The sequence below is a fragment of the Notamacropus eugenii genome, chromosome 5 (genome assembly GCF_028372415.1).
Source record: "Notamacropus eugenii isolate mMacEug1 chromosome 5, mMacEug1.pri_v2, whole genome shotgun sequence".
Lineage (NCBI taxonomy): Eukaryota > Metazoa > Chordata > Mammalia > Diprotodontia > Macropodidae > Notamacropus > Notamacropus eugenii.
Genome location: NC_092876.1, coordinates 419,679,445 through 419,696,817, shown reverse-complemented (window position 1 = coordinate 419,696,817; position 17,373 = coordinate 419,679,445). Strand labels below are relative to the sequence as shown.

General features: G+C 34.3%; 1 protein-coding gene across 1 annotated transcript in view; it reads left to right on the top strand.

Moving 5' to 3' along the window:
• NCAM2 (neural cell adhesion molecule 2) overlaps positions 1–17,373 on the top strand; it is a 287,205-nt gene that overhangs the window by 97,262 nt on the left and 172,570 nt on the right. The window contains exon 7 of the mRNA XM_072614941.1: positions 13,351–13,511. Within this exon, the coding sequence (XP_072471042.1) occupies positions 13,351–13,511 (161 nt within the window). The remainder of the gene's footprint in view (positions 1–13,350; positions 13,512–17,373) is intronic.

Sequence of the window (17,373 nt, the reverse complement as noted above, 5' to 3'; positions counted from 1 at the left end):
TGCAATTTTTCTCCTTTGTCATCTTCGACTATCTCATGTGTAAGAAGTAGAATCTGCAAGAGTTTTTTCAATATGCATTTATCTTAGTGATTTTGAGGATTTTAATATGGTTGATATATTTTATGTCTTCTTCTGGAAAACTTCCTGTTTGTATGATTTCACCATTTATCTACAAGGATGCTTGTTCCTGTATATTTTTTCTCAGATATTAACCTTTTATCAGAGAAAATGGCAGCAGATACGTTTTTCCAACTAATTATTTCTTGTCCCCCCTTTCTAACTCCTGGTCATACCATTCATAGCCTTTGTATTTCTTCATACCTTCTAGTCCCTCTAGTAAGACAGAAGTTTACCTCCACAACTTACAGTCTTCCCTGCTCATATGATCCAGACCCAGGAGGTCTTATCATTTCATAGCTGTTGTCATCTGCCCTGCCAGGTGTTGTCATCTGCCCTGCAACTAAACTCCCATGTGTGTCTTGTGTCCCTCAACTAGAAAAATGAGCTCCTTGAGAATATCTTGCTTTCCTCTTTGTGTCCCCACGGTTTAGTACTTAATACTGTGTCAGATACTTACTAAATTTTTAATCATTCATTCAGTCATTCCTTCATTCCTTCATTCTCCCTTCTCATTCTTACCAAGTTGATTTTGCTTATGCAAACTTTTCAATTTTATGTTCAATTTTAAGAACTCTTAACTCTTCCATAGTTGTAAGAATTATAGAAGTATCCCCTTTTCTTTAGTTTTTGACTTTTCTTTTTAGGTCATGTAGCCATTGGCAGCTTGTGGTATATAATGTGAGATGCTAATCAAAATCTAATTTCTGTTAAATTGCTTTATAGTTGTCTTGGTAATTTTGTTTGTATTGGAAGTCCTTCTCTGAATAATTAGTTTCCTTGGGGTTATTGAGCACTGTCCAACATTGTTTGATTATTCCCAGATCTTGTTCAAACTAATCTGTTCCACTGATCAAGTTTTCTATTTTTAAACAATTTTAAGTAGTCTTGATAATTATAGTTCTGCAGGAGATTTTGAGAATTAACATTACTCAGTCCCCTTCCTATTTTTTCATTATTTCCCTTCAATTTTGTGACCTTTGGTTCCTTCGAATGAATTTTATCTCATCTATTTTTCTTTTTTAATATTAATTTTTTAAATTTTGAGTTCCAAACCATCTCCCTTCCTAAGGCTCTTCCCTCCCCATTGAGAAGACAAGCAATATGATACCATTATACATGTGAAGTCATGTAAAACATTTCTGTATTAGCCATGTTACAAAAAAAAAGCAAGCAAAATAAAGTGAAAAATAATAGGTTTCAATCTGCACTCAGAGTTCATCATTTGGAGGGAGGCAGCAATTTTTATCCTGAATCATTTGGAGTTACACTGGATCATTGTATCGATGAGAACAACTTAGTCTTTTCACAGTTTATCGTACTTCCAATATTACTATTACAATGCACAATGTTCTGGTTCTGCTCACTTCACTTTGCTTCAGTTCACGTAAGTCTTCTCAGGCTTTTCTGAAATCATTCTTCTCATCATTTCTTATAGCATAATAGTGTTCCATCACAACCACATATCACACTTGTATAGGCATTTTCTAATTGATGGACATCCCCTCATTTTCTATTTTTTTGCCACCAGAAAAAGAGCTGCAATCAATATTTTTGTATATATTTTTGTATCTCTTTGAGATACAAAGCTAGTAATGGTATTACGGGGTCAAAGGCCATAGAAAGTATTATAGCCCTCTGAGCATAGTTCCATATTGTTCTCCAGAATGGTTGGACCAGTGTACAACTCCATCAAGAGTTTATTAATGTATCTATTTTTCCACCTTTCCTTCCAGCATTTTTTTCCTTCTGTGTCACGTTAGCCATTCTGATAATGAGGAAAGGTAGTACCTCAGAATTTAATTTCCTTTTCTCTGATGAACAGTGATTTAAGGCACTTTTTCATATGACTATACATAGCTGTGATTTCTTCAACTGAAAACTGCTTATTCATGTCCCTTGTCCATTTATCAATTGGGGAATGGCTCTTATTTTTATAAATTTGGCTCAGTTCCACATATATTTTGAGAAATGAGACCTATATCAGAGAAACTTGCTATAAAATATTCTTCCCAGTTTCCTGCTTTTCTTCTAATTTTGGCTGCATTGTTTCGTTTGTGCAAAAATTTTTTAATTTCATGTAATCAAAATTTTCTATTTTATGTCTCATAATCCTCTCTGTCGCCTATTTGATCATAAACTTTCCTTTTCCTTAGGTCTTAGAATTTTTTTCATGCTCCCCTGATTTAGTTATGACATCACACTTTTAATCATGTGCTTATTTTGACCTTATCTTGGTATGCACTGTGAAATGTTGATCTATTCTTAGTTTCTACTAGGTTGCTTTGCAGTTTTTCCAAAAAAATTTTTTGTCAAATACTGAATTCTTATCCCAGGAGCTTGGATTCTTGAGTTTATCAAGCAATAGATACTATGATCATTTACTTCTATATATTATGTACCTAATCTATTCCTCTGATCAACCACTTTGTTTCTTAGCCAGTACCAGATTGTTTTGATGATTACCACTTTGCAATATGGTTTGAAATCTGATAGGCTACCTTTCTTTACTTTTCAAAAAATGTATTCTAAAAAAAAAATTGATTCTCTTAATATTCTTGACCTTTCGATTCTCCCAGTGAATTTTATTATTTTTTCCAGCTCTATAAAATAATCTTTCATAATTTGATTAGGATGACATTGAATAAGTAAATTAATTTAGGTAGAATTTTTATTACCTTGGCTCTATCTACCCATGAGCAATTACTATTTCTCTGTTTATATCTGTCTTTATTTTTGTGAAAAGTGTTTTATGATTGTATTAAAAATGCTTGTGTGTATGAAGACTAAAGTATTTTATACTGTCTGAAGTTATTTTAGATGGAATTTCTCTTTCTGTCTCTTTTGCCAAATTTTTTTGATAATGTATAGAAATGCTAATGATTTGTGAAGTTTTACTTTTCATCCTGTAACTTTGCTAAAGTTGTTAATTTTTTCATCTCTTTTTAGTTGATTCTCAGTCCTCTAAGTAAGCCATCATGTCTTCTGCAAAGACTTGCAGTTTTGTTTCCTTATTGTCTATTTTTATTCCTTCAATTTCTTTTTCTTGTCTTATTGCTATAGCTAGCATTTCTACATAATGTTAAAGTATAATGGTGATAAGGAATACCTTGCTTCACTCTTGATCATATTGGGAAGGCTTCTAGTTTATCCCCATTACAGATGCTCGCTCTTGATTTTAGATAGATGCAACTTATCATTTTAACAAATGCTCCAGAAGACATTCTGAGCTCCTGGATTCCAAGTGTTGCTGCAAATCAGGAGCCATGGTAGGACTTTTGAGATCACCAGGGGAAGGAGCCACTGCCTGAGGAGAGTCCTTAGCTCTAAGTCAGGGGTCCCAGGCTGAAGAAAAACCTCAAGAAAAGGTCTCAGAGGAGAGTCTTTGCCTGTTGCCATATGCATGCCTGAGACTAGACCTCATTCAATATTAGGAACATGGATGCTGTCACACTGGTACAAGTCTCCAACAGGAGACTACCTGAAACATGTCTTAAATTCTTCTCAAAGCCTGTCAGCCTCAACTGGGGGCACAACTTTTTCCAGGTTTGTCTGACCAGAAGAAAGGAAGATGGGGTCACACATTTCACTTGCCACTGAATACAGGAAAGTCCCAGAACTTCCCTGGCCCCAGTGTACACCTGTCAAAGCTATCTGCTGTCTCAATACCCAGAACTTGTAGAACCCTGTGAGACAGCCATTGTCCTAAGCACCAGTAAGACCCTAAGCTCTTCTGTAAGGAGGATCAAACCTCCTTTTGTGTAGCCTGTACTAAAGGTCAGGAATATGCAACCCATCACTTTTTCCCCATTGAAGAGGCCACTCAAAACTGTAGGGAGAAACTCCAGGACTCTGCTTCTTTTGAGAAACCAGATCAAGGAATGGAAGAAACTTAAATCCTCAAAGAAAGAAGAAGGCAAAGAATTATTGCAAATGACTAAGTCACTGCTTTCTGAAAGGCTCAAGTCTTTCACATCAGAGTTAAAAGAATGTCTTGTCCCTGAGATGAAGGGCTTGCTAAAGAAATTCAGAGTGAGTATCACCAGGGATCCTCCAGCAGTCAGTAACTGTTATTTTATCAGAAGATTTGCAGGGTAAGACATGGAGATGACTATGCAGATCAGTCTAACTGCCCTGAAAATTTTCCTTATTTTGTCTTTGGTCAGCAAGCATTTGGTTCTGACATAACTACTAGAGGTAGACGTAAGTGAGCAACCTCAGTGGGCAATGGGGATTGCTCCTAAGTGCTTAAAGGAACAGAAAGATGTTCCAGTACTCAGTTGAGTATCCATACATGCTTTGCTATGAGAACAGAGGAAATTATTTCTGCCTGATCACCCACCTAGGATTAGTTTGCCAGCAAATGAAAGACCCTGTGACGATAAATGGCATATATCTGAATTGTACTGATAGAACCCTTCTCTTCTGTAATGTTATCAAAGCCTCCCTCATCTCTGGAATATATTCTATGTCACTCACAACCTGTCATGCCCTTTTCTTTCCTTTCCCCCTTAACCAGGAACAAAGGTTGGTCCTATCACCATCTGCCCAGTGGAAGACAGTATTTGAGAGTGGCTGTCTCTAACTGTCAGCATTCTTTTGTGAAAGAACTCCAGACCAATCCAGGCTCGCTGCTTATTGTCACCATAAACTGTAAAATTAATAAGGTCACTGGCAGATACATATAATGTTTAGCCTCTGCAAAAGATCAGCCTAGGAGCCAATTTGCTGGCAAGTTTCAGGCTGCCTGTCACAATGCAGCTTAAAGCCATCATTCCCAAGTGGCTTATTTTCCATTGCTAGCAATGCACCGTATGTGGATTTATTGTCACATCAAATCAAATTTGATTGAACAATTTCATTTCAGTTACTCTCCTGGATTATGTACTTTCTGCAAGAGTTGGGGGTTGCCCTAAACTCTCATGGAGGGAATGAGGGACAGGGGTTTCCTCCTTCAGGCAAAAGCTTGACCAGACTGGATTATGTTTATACTCTAAATAGAAATTAGGTTTCCCATTTGGGTGTGGTTCTGCCCAAGCTAATTTAGGAGCTTGTGCCTTCTGGAGCCAGGAACAATCTCATCACTCAGCTTTGCCCTTCAGACACTGACTCATCTTGCCAATAATTGGATCTTAACAGAAACAGGAAAAGAACAGATTATAAATTGATAATTAGTTATTAATATAATGGTATAATATTAATTTATTTCACTAGCAACAGCAATAAGATAAGAGAATGAAATTAAAGGAATAAACATAGGGAAAGAGAAGGTAAATCTGTCTCTGCTGATGATATGGAAAATCCTAGAGAATCAGCAAAGATACTAATTGACGCAACAACTTCAGCACAGTTATAGACCACAAAATAAATCTTAAATAATCAGTAGCACTTCTATATAATAATAACAAAATTAAAAAGCTGTTACATAAAGGTAAACCCCTTTGCAAATAATAGCAAAACACATAAAATATCTGGGGGTTAATCTACAAAGCACAAAAGATTTGTATAGAGTCAATTACAAAGTACTTTTTAAAGAAGTAACAACAAATAGTGTCAGCCTCCAGAGTTTGGTCTAAGAAGGACAAACAGAATGAATTCTGTGCATGTTTATTTTCTCACAAAGTGGAAGGCATGCATATAGGAACTGAGTAGGAACTGCAGTAGGAACTGAGCTCTCTTTGGCGGTAGGCTGCGCAGATTATCAAGACAAAGAGAAACTATAAAGCTGGGTGGGAATTCTCAACTGTTGTTGCACAATCAGGTACAGCCACCAGGGGTTTGAATTTTCCTACTGTTTCATGGCCCAATCAGGTACTGTCACTATCCCTTGAGTTCAGTTTCCATTTCCCATGGAGGGTCCCTTTCACAGAGATCATTCGATACATGGAACAAGGAAGAGGGTCAGGCTGAAAAAGTCCCCAAGGTCCCAGAACTAAGATGCATGCGCTAGTTCAGTCCTTTTCAGTTCTGTGGTCACCAGCACAGAAGAGGGATTTCTAGGTTCAATAAGCAAATACTGCAAAAGATCTCTGATATGTCAAACTTAAGGGATGCTCAGTCTGCCTCCTGATTTGGTGATTCTCATTCCCAGGTCAGTCCGGCTTCCTCTGGATAGTAAGGAAGCTCAAACAAATCAAGGTGGTTAAAGTCATTATTCACAGAAATTGGAGCATTCAGTGATCATGGTTAGGCTGTGCCAACATAATGACAATATTACCAAAATTAATTCATATTTTTTGCTGAACCAATCAAATTACCAAGGGGATATTTTATAGAACTTAATAAAAATAATAACAAAATTTATTTTGAAAGACAAAAGATTTAGAATAGCAAAGGAAATGATTAAAGAAAGAAGAAGAAAGAGAGAATAGCACTTCCAAGCCTCAAATTATACTATAAAGCAGCAGTCATCAAAACCATCTGGTAATAGTTAAAAAATAGAGAGTTAAATAGAATATATTAAACAAGAGAGATTCAGACACAACAGAACTCAGTAATATATTGTTTGATATGATTGAAAACATAAATTACTTAGGAAGAAAACTCACTATTTTTTAAAAACTGAGAGAACCAGAAAGCAATCTGTGAAAAATGAGACTTAGACTAACACCTTACACCATCCATAATACATTCTAAATAGATATACAATCTTAATATTAAAAAGCATTAAAAGAGAAACAGAATATATACTTCTCAGAGCTATGGACAGGTGCATTCTTAATCAAACAATTAATAGAGGCAATTGCCAAAAGTGAAATAGATAAATTTGATTTTTATTTGAAAGTGAAAAGCTTCTGTACAAACAAAATTAATGCAGTTGTCCAGTGAGGAAAAGTCTTTGTATCAAATTTCTCTAATAAAGATTTAGTATCCAATATAACAATTAATAAATTAAAAAACACACATTGGTGTGTGTTTATTTTATTATTATATTATATTATTTATATATGTGTGTACATCTATGTCATTCCCCAAATGCTTAAAGGATATGAATAAATAGCTCTCAAAGAAATTGCAAAGTATTTGCAATCACATGAATGAATGCTTCATATTGCTAATAATAACAGAAAAGCAAATTGAAACAACCTTGAAGTTTTACCTCACATCCTGCAAATTGGTAAAAATGACCCCAAAAATGGCAATAGTGAATGTTGGAGGAGTTGGGGAAAGATAAGAACACTATTGCATTGTTGATGGATCTGTGAAATGGTGAGGAAGTTAATTCACTGAAGACCCCTACTCTATTCTGGTCAGTATTAATCAATTTGATATGATTATAAGTTCTGTATATTTGGCCCCAGAGCTGCAGATGGTAAGATCACTTGCATAATTATAGGAAGCTAACTAGACGCCCTTTACTCGTGTTTTTCCTTATTATGGTGACCAAGTCCAGCATGGCAGAGGTGACTCAACTATACAGAAAGTCCCCCAAAATTATTTTTGTACCTCTTGTCCAGCAGGAGCAGGAGTTCATTTTATAAAAATTTATGAAAAATTTATAAAAAGATTTTATATTTCCACCTAGTCAGTGGAGATACCACGTGCTTCACCCATCTTACAACCACTTAGTCAGCAAAAATATCTCCTGCTTTGCCCAAACCGTGACTCTGTTAATATATTGTTTTGCTTCTCTTTGTTTATGTGTCATATGTCAACCAGTGGAATTATTCTATGACTGGTCTGGCTTTTCTTGAATGGTTAGATATCTAACTCTGTAAAAATAGGGCCCTGGAAGGAGGGGACATCTCAGACCATGAGGAAGATCTGAGGTCCACTTCATTAGATGGGACCACGGACTCTCTATTATAGTGCCATTGGTTCAGAAAAAAAAAGGAAATAAACACTTCATTTCTAGTGTTTTTAATAGGAATGAGTTGCATTTTGTAAAAGGTTTTTCTACATTTATTGATAGTCATGTAATTTTTTGGTTTTTTTATTAGTAATATGGTCAAATATGCTTATATTTTTCCTAATATTGAACCAGCCCTGCCTTCCTGGTCATACATAAATCATTGTAATCTCTTTGCTAGTATTTTATTTAAAAATGTTGCATCCATATTCATTATGGATATTGGCCTATAATATTCTTTCTCTGGTTTTGCTTTTCTTAGTTGAGGTATCAAGACAATATTTGTGTCATAGAAAGAATTTGGGAGGACTTCTTACCTATTTTTTTTCAAATCATCATATAGTGTTGGAATTAATTGTCCCTTAGATGTTTGGTAGAATTCACTTGTAAGTCAGTCTGGTCCTGGGATACTTTGCTTAGGGAGCTATTCATGATTTTTTTCAATTTCTTTTTTTTAAGTTACACCATCTTCTATTAATCTGGACAATTTAAATTCTTTGTGAATATTCATCCACTTCACTTAGATTGTCAGTTTTATTGCCATTAAAATTGGACAAAATATTTTCTAATAATTGCTTTCATTTCATCTTCACTGGCTGTGTTTTTACCCTTTTCATTTTTGATACTGGTAATTTTGTTTTCCTCCTTTTTTAATCAAATGAACTAGTGGCTTATCTATTTCATTGTTTTTTTTCCATAAAGCCAGCTCCTAGTTTTATTTAATAATTCAGTAGTTTTTTTTATTAGTCTCTCCTTTGATTTTCAGGGTTCCCATAATCTCTTTTGTTGATGTTAAGCATTTAGAGATAGTTTATCTATTCCTTTTAATAGTTTGATTATCATGGCTATAAATCTCCATAGAAATTTAGATAATTTTATGTTATCATAGCCTAACAATAAGTTTAAATAACTCTCCAGTTATTTAAGCCTTCCTTTATTCCTATGAAGTGTTTTGTAATTGTATTCCTGTAAGTACTGGCTGTGTCTTGCAAAGTGAACTTCCAGATATTCTTTTAATTCACTTGTTATTTTAAATCATTTCTTTTTCGGTCTGTTCGCTTTGAGCTTTGCTAGTAATCTGTACCATATTTTATATTACATACTATTTTTGTTAATAAAATGCATTGATGATTTAGTGGATTTATTTTATTTCCTATTTCTTTGATGAAGTAATTAACTGTTTCAGTTCATTTTTTACTTGAATTTCTTGTCTTCTCTAATTAAACCATGGTATCTTGGGGAAATAGCAATGATATTGTTCCTTTTTGCCTATTAATTCCCTAGATTTCTTTATATTGTATTACTGTAATAGCTAGCATTTCTAGTAGTGTAATCTAAATAATAAATGAAAATAAATAATAGTGGTGACAGTGGACACCTCCGATTTTCTTTTGATCTTCCTGGAAAAGACAGTGGTATTTTTCCATTACAGATACTTCCTGTTCTTGGATTTAGATATATTCTTTATATTATTAAGGAATGGTACATATATTCCTATGCTTTTTGTTCCTCTTGAATATAAATTAGTGTTAATTTATCTAAAGCTTTTTCTGTATCTGTTAGTATAATTATATTATCTTTATTTTGTGGTTGACCTAGCATGTGTTGACCCAACCCTAGACTCCTGCTATAAATGCAACTTGATATTAGTATGCAGTCTTTTGAATATGCTTCTATAGCTTTATTGCTAATATTTCATTTGGTATTTCAGTTGGTATTCATTAGAGTTTTTATGGTTTTCTTTGTCTTTTTCATCTCTCTATTGTTTGGTTAGCAGGTCCGGGTATGTCTGATGGGAAGAGATGCATAAGACATTTTCATTCCCTATTTTTGGAAATAGTTTGTGGAGTTTTGAAGTTAATTTTCTTTCAGTGCTTGCCAGAATTCACTTGTAAATCCATCTGGGTCTTTCCCACACACACACTTTGGCAATTTATTAGTGACTCATTTATTTTCTTTCTCTGAGATCAAGTCATTTAAATTCCTGTTCCTTGTTCCATTACTCTGTACATTTTATGTAATTTTTAAAATATTCATCCATTTTTTCACATAATCATTTTTGTTGGCACATGATTGGGCAAAAATGTCTATAATAATTTTCTTTCCTCCATCTATTAGGAATTTTTTCATTTTTGATTTTTATAATTAGGTTTTACTCTTTTTATCAAATCAGTTAATGGTTTTACTATTTTATTAGCATCTTAAGCTCATTTTAACAATCTAGTAGCTTTTTAAAAATCTTCATTGATCCCCAGGATTTCTGTTTTGTGTTAATTTTTTTTACCATCATTATTATCGCTATGTTTTTTGGGGAAGGGTTATTCTTAGTTACATGTTCAATTCATTAAATTTTTTTTAATGAATTTGTTTACAGAAACATAATTTCCAAAAGGTACTGTTTTGATTACATCCTAAAAAGTTGGTAATGTTATGTCATTGTTATCATATTTTTAATGTTTATATGATTTGTTCTTTGGCTTCTACATTGTCAGGAATTGTATTATTTAGTTGTTTAAATTCAAATCCTTTCTTCAAAGATTTTGTTGAATACAATTTTAATTGCCTTGTGATCACTTAAAATTGTGTAATATTTCTGTTTTTCTGCGCATTTATAAATTGTGACCACATGGTCGATTTTAGTGAAGATACCATTAAAGTTGATATCTTCACCAAATATACATTATTTCATATACATTAAAATATGTATGGTCTTTTTGATTTCTGTTCTATAGTAGAAAGAGTTCTATTACATCTCACTTCTGTAAAATTCTTTCAGGTATTTAACTTCTTTGTGGTTTCTCCTATTGTTAGACTTGTCTAGTTGTGAATGAAGCACAGAAGTCGCAAACTAATAAAATTTTGTCCTCTTTTTCTCCCTGTCATCCAATGAGCTTTTCCTTTAAGTACTTCAGGATTATACCATTTGGTACATATATATTAAGTGTTGATATTATGTTAATGTTTATGCTACATTTTAAATATAATGTAGTTTCCCTGCTTTTTCCTTTTAGCCATGTATATTTTTATTACTACCGTGTGTAGTATTGAAGAGATTAAGGGTGCTAAGAACCCCGAGAATGACAGGGTACAAGGCAGAGTTGCTTGAAACAAATTCACACACTGAAGCCTTCTTTCAGTCAAGTGGCAAGGTTTATTGTAACACCAATAGAAGCAGGCAAAGTTCATTTGAGGAACTTGCAAATTAATGGGTATGAATCTAAAGCTTATATAGAAAAGGGGCAGGGAAAGGAATGTTAAGGAGGCTAATTAGGTAATGCAAGGGGTTCAGGTGTCTTTGGGAGCAGGCGTCAGTGATCTATGGATGGGAAAATTCAGGTAGTCATCAGAGACAACTTTATTGATACCAAACCTTGAGGGAGAAAAGAGAGTTTTTGTTTAGCTACCAGAGTCATGGACCTTGGGCAGGCACCCTGGGAAAAGAATCCTTGGGATAGCACCCTGCACTAATAGCTTTTATCTGAGAAATTGCAGGACCAGTACTGTTTCTGCTTATAACAAGGAGAAAATTTGCTCACTGGGGGCCCGGGCAGGGAAGAGTGTTGGGGTGGGGACAGGCAAGGTTGGGGTACTTAGACATGTTCTTATGGCTTTGGGGAGTCCAGGTACTTGCACTCCATCAGTATCATGACTGCTGCACCTGCTTTTTCAAATTCAATGTAATAAGTTCTACTCTATAAATTTCTCTCATTTTAATTCCATGAAAATCTTTATGTGTCGTGTGATTCTTATAAACAACCTACAGTGGGAATCTGTTTTCTACCCCAGTCTGCTGCCCTCCTCTGTTTTGGAAGTCAATTCATCCCGTTTACATTCATGAGTATGATTGTTAATTATGTTTTCCCTTCATCATATTCTTTTCAATTTTTTCCTTTCTTTGCCCCTAATTTATAGCTGAAGTGACCTAATTCTACTTCTCTTCCTCTCCTTTCTTCCTCAGATGCAGACTCAGATCACTAGTTCTCACATTTTCTTTCTCTCTTTTAACATATTTATGTTAAACTTTTGTTGATTTATGAATGACCTGTGATTCATTTAATATCTTAGTCCCTTTTTCTACCTCAGTGGAATTGTTTCTGTTTGAATCTTCAAAATTTTATTCTTGAGAAACCCATCTGTCCTCAAACTACCTTTGCTGATGAAATTTTAAGCCATAGGACTCTACCTGTCTTTTCCCTCAACTTATAAAAATTCATTCTAAAACAGCAGGACACAACAGACTGACTTTCTTCTCCCCTGTCAGAATGTCTAAGAAAGAATGACTGCTTTCTGCTAAAATGCTCAACATTTCTACCTCCAAAAGCGTTTTTTTCTAATTACTCAGGATTAGGTACAGAATAGAAGCTCTCTTCACTTCTTTCACCTTGTAAAGTATGAAAGGATAATATAACTAACATGTATATAGCACCATATTATCTCATTTCATCACTCACAAAATCTCTACCTTATAAATGATGAAACTGAGGCACACAGAGGTTAAGTGACATGCCCAGGGTCACATAGCTGGTAAGTAATTAAGGCAGGATTTAAACTCAAGTCTTCACCATAAGGTGAGCACTCTATTATGCCAACCACCTGCTTCTAAAATAATAACATTTTATAATACCATAAATATAACATTTTTAAATGTGTTAAAATTTTCAAAGCACTTTACAACTACTATTTTATTTGATTATCATTCAATAAAGTCAATAATTCATTAGATACTTTTCCCTTAACATGGAGAGAGCTTCGTTTGCTTTATCAGATGTCCAAATAATTTCCTTATTATATCCTTCTTCTACCAGGGTTGTTACGTATTGCCTCAGTTCCTCCTGTCTTTTTCTGAGGGTAGAGATTAGACAATCTTGTTTATATCTTTTTTATATTTATATCCCCAGCACTTGGCATTTAGGAAGTATTTAATTAATGTTTCTTATTTCCTCCATTGATTTCCTCCTTTTGTCTAGCTTGAGCAAAAATGAAGACAGAGTGCTCCTTTATCAAGAATAACAAAAAGAGAAGTGTAAACAAAGTTTAATGTTTGAAATTTTTAGGGAATTATTAGTAATGTAATTTTTTTAGTTATTCAAATCAAATGCTTATATTTTTATGGAGAAAACTTTCACATATAACCCCAATATCCCAAAATGAGCTTTAATTGTACATCTAAAATAACTTTTTGATAGCAGAATGACCTGATCTGTCAAGATTAGTAACTGTGGAATGATAGACTTTTATTTCTAATTCAGAAATTTATGTGAAGTTTCCTGAAATTATGATGTAAACTCTATAAAAAGTAAGTGCTCCCTCTTTCTGTTTCTCTCTCTCTCTCTCTCTCTCTCTCTCTCTCTCTCTCTCTCTCTCTCTCTCTCTCTCATTGTCAGGAATGGCAAGCTTATTGAAGACAATGAGAAATATACATTGAAGAAAAACAATACTGAACTAACTGTGAGGAACATCATAAGTAGTGATGGGGGTCCTTATGTCTGTAGAGCCACGAACATAGCAGGAAAAGATGAAAAGCAGTCATTCCTACAAGTCTTTGGTGAGTATAACTGAAAGCTTTATAACTTACCTACATTTCTATAATAATCAATATAATAGATTAAAAATGCTTTCCAAAAAACATATGTATGGGAATGAACTTTACTTCTATTTACTGCCATAGGTATTAATCAAGAAAAACTAGAGTTAGTAATCATTGATCTTTGATTTGTAACTGTAATACCCCCTTCTTAAAAGGTAAAAAATCACAATGGTCAGTTGAGAGTAATTGTGTATATATGGCTTAATTATAGGGGTGATGACCTAAAGAATATTTAACATGAATGAAACCACCTTGGCATATGTAACAAAGTTTTAAAAAATTTTGCATACTGAAGAATACATAATTTTCAATCTCATTGTTTCTTTTAAATACACTAAACGCTATATATGTTGCTTTAAATCTGTAGGTTACTCATATGTTGTTAAAGTATTGTAAAATGCTTAAAAACTAAGCAGAGAGAGGAGAATAAGTAGGCACAAAGTAGAGGTTTTCTTGGGACAGCTTTACCAAAATAGTTTTTTCAAACACACTTCAATATTTTTAAAAAATATTTTTTGGTAATTAAGTTTGAAATGAAGCAGTGTTGCCTGTGAGGTAGAAAAGACTGAGTTCCAGACCTACCTTGTTATATACTATTTGACCCTGGACAGGTCATTTAATCTCTCAGTGCTCCCAAGCAACTCTCTACCACTCAGAATTGAAGAAAAGTTGCAGATCTGTATTGGTAGAAGGAACCTTCTTGCCATATGTCTATACTGATAAAATCACAGATCCTGATTTTTTAGAGAGAGTTGAAAATGATAAAACTATATTCTTGAAGACAATTCTTAGGAAATAAGCTCCAAGCTTTTTGGATATTTTCAAACTAAGGACTTACTAATTTCTCAGTGACTTTGGAGCGATTAGGTTTTTGTTTCTTAAGGCAAGTAGTCAAGTGATTTCTTTCTACCATAAATCCCTTTGGAGCTCTCCTTACTTTCCTACAAAAACAATTCTATTATGGTAAAAATTCTCCAGGCCACTGTTCCCCATAGTTTAACTAACACACTACTGTTTCTCATAACTGTTATTTCTACCTTTAAAAAGTAAAAAGAGGAAAGGGAGTTTTTCCCTACGGTGACATTTATGAGAAAATTGATTTTCCCTACCCCAAAACATGCCTTTTTAATGGAATGTTAAATCAATTCATGTTTATAATAAATAAATATTAGTGATACAGTTACAGCTAGTACTAAAACTATTAGAACTGTAAAGTGAAAAGAAAACAGTGCTTTTACCAGGCCTTCACACTTGAAACAAATCTTATAAAAGTGAGAAACATTTCAAAATATGATTATTTCAATAATGGGACAGGTCCTGCTACTGAGAAGTAAATTGTTCTAATAATGATAGGTATCTAATTCTCCTAAACTTTATTTTAATAGAGCATCACCACCTTTCATAGCTATCTTTCTTCTACAGATAGTATGAAGAAAATAAAGACAATGATTTAATTTTTTTTCATCTTTTATCCCCAGTCAATTTTCTTTTAGAGGTGCTAAAAAGTAGCAAAATGGCTGATTGGAATTTTATAGCTGATTGAAATTGGAATTGCCAAACTCTAAGCAGGAGTTTGGCAGTGGGAAAAATGAACAACGAGCTACATGAACAGTGGAATTGTACTGCCTGTGTCTCAACTCCTCGGTCTACATGATAGACTGAATTATAGTCATCGATCAATTATATTACTGGTCGTATAACTGACTCCCCTGTTTATAGTGCTTTAAGGATTGGAAATCACTTTAGAGAAGAGAAAATTCCAAAGGAAAAGATGACCTCCAAATCATTTATAATTGTCTTTGGAAGACAGTTTTATACTTCTTTTTTGAATATGGGAAGGTTTGTGTTGATTAAGATATTATTTAAGAGTCCTTTTGGAGGCATGAATTTTGGACTGCAGAGCTATGAAACTTGTATTCTCATGTGAGAAAAATATAGCTAGCTTTTCCATTTCACTTACCAAAGCATGAATGGTCTAAGAGTAATCTTAGTCGAAGCCTTAAAATCAATCTAAGGCATCATCTAAATGCAAACCATTAACATTATCCTCTGACATTATCACAGTAACAAATTTGGTTTTTGTATTTTCATTTTGTTAAATATTTCCCAATTACATTGTAATCTGGCTCAACTAGAGGAACTGTGGGCCCTGGGTTTGACATCTCTGTTTAAAATAACAACAACAACTAAAGCACTTTAAGGTACCACCTCACTGTTTTACACATTTATCTGCTACCGTTCCTCTACTGTCTCTCAATTCCATGAGGCACTTAGGAAGCAGCAAGAACTGTGGAGATAGTAGTAAGAAAGACATTTTATTCAACACATAATCATGACCAGAAAGAGCTGGGGAAGAGATGCCACCTAGATGTGTCAGGTGGTCCTCAGGCAAAAAGTGGCACCAGAAATTTAGCTATGTGGAGGAATTTATATGGGGACTAAAACAGGATCGGGATGGTCCCTTCTTTTCCTAACCTTTAGTCAAAGGAGCTAAACCTAGGCAAGTCAGTCCAGCTGAGGAGTTCTATAGCTGACTGATAATAAGGGGTCATGTGTGTGTTCATCCTTCGTTGCCAAAGAAGATCATGCCATCAGAGAAATAATGACATGATTTGCACTTGACTTTGTTTTGAGTGAGAAAGGGTTGTGCAGGTCACCAGCCTCACTTCTCCTCCAGAATCATCTGAATCCAGTGATCAGATTTTCATCTGGATGACTGGAGATGACAATAAGGAGTCATAGGACTCAGGTCTTAATATGTAAGCTATAGATGGGAAAGAGCCTAATAATGAAGGTATTGATGCCTACCACAAAGTGAAGGGGGGAAAAATAGGTTGTAGTTGTCAGTTTGAGTAGCCATGTCATTTAGGAACTATCTATTCATAACTCTTTCTGGTTTACAAAAAGGAAAAGTTTGTGTAAATTAGAGAGAAACTAAGGAGTAGGTAAAATTTAATATGGAAAAATGCTTTATGTAAGCTGTTAACTAGGGACAGCTTAGATCATCTGCTGGTCCTCAATTGAAGGGATCCTCTACTGCAGATTTCCTGTCTTGTGCTCTGTGTTACAGGCCTCTTTGACCTCTGAGTGCCACATCTCTTCCACCCCTTCTGACTGCACTCAACTTAAGGGAAAAATAATTTATGAGGTGGTATTATAAATGTGTTAGAAATTGAAATTTGTAACTGAAATGTAATATCTTTACAGTCAATTTTATATTACAGTTTAAAGGTTTTATATCCACTAAAAACATTTTTAGGAGTTTTTGGAGGTTTACTGCACTGATTAAGAACAAACAGCACAAACCTCTCTCCCCTTTTGGGAGATGATAGATGTATTGTTCTAGATAAAGAGGTGATTTTTACCTACTAGAGAATAAAGAGAATTGAAGTTACTTTGAAGTAATTGAGTAGATCAGTAGCTAAATCTCCTGAGTTGTAATAGACTATGAAATTCAAGATGTAAAAGTTTAAGCAGCTAGGTGAGAGAGGTTTTTTGAGCTCTTGATGTAGGAAGGAAATGAGAAACATTATGTGTTTATCCTTTATGATATGGAAACTATAGTCATAAAATTGCAGCATGAAATTCCCAGGTTCTAAAGCAGAAGGATGGAAGCTGCCGATTGGAGCCTCTTCCTTTCTCTCTTGCATGGTATAAACTCTCGGACAGATGACAGAATGGGGACAGAGTTATTAACACAAAAGGAATTTGATCCTGTTCTTTGGGTGATTTCAAAGGAAATAGATAAAAAGTTATAGGGAACTGAGGGTGCTACTACACATCTTTGAAAATGAGCTAATTGATGAGTGGGCTCTCAGTT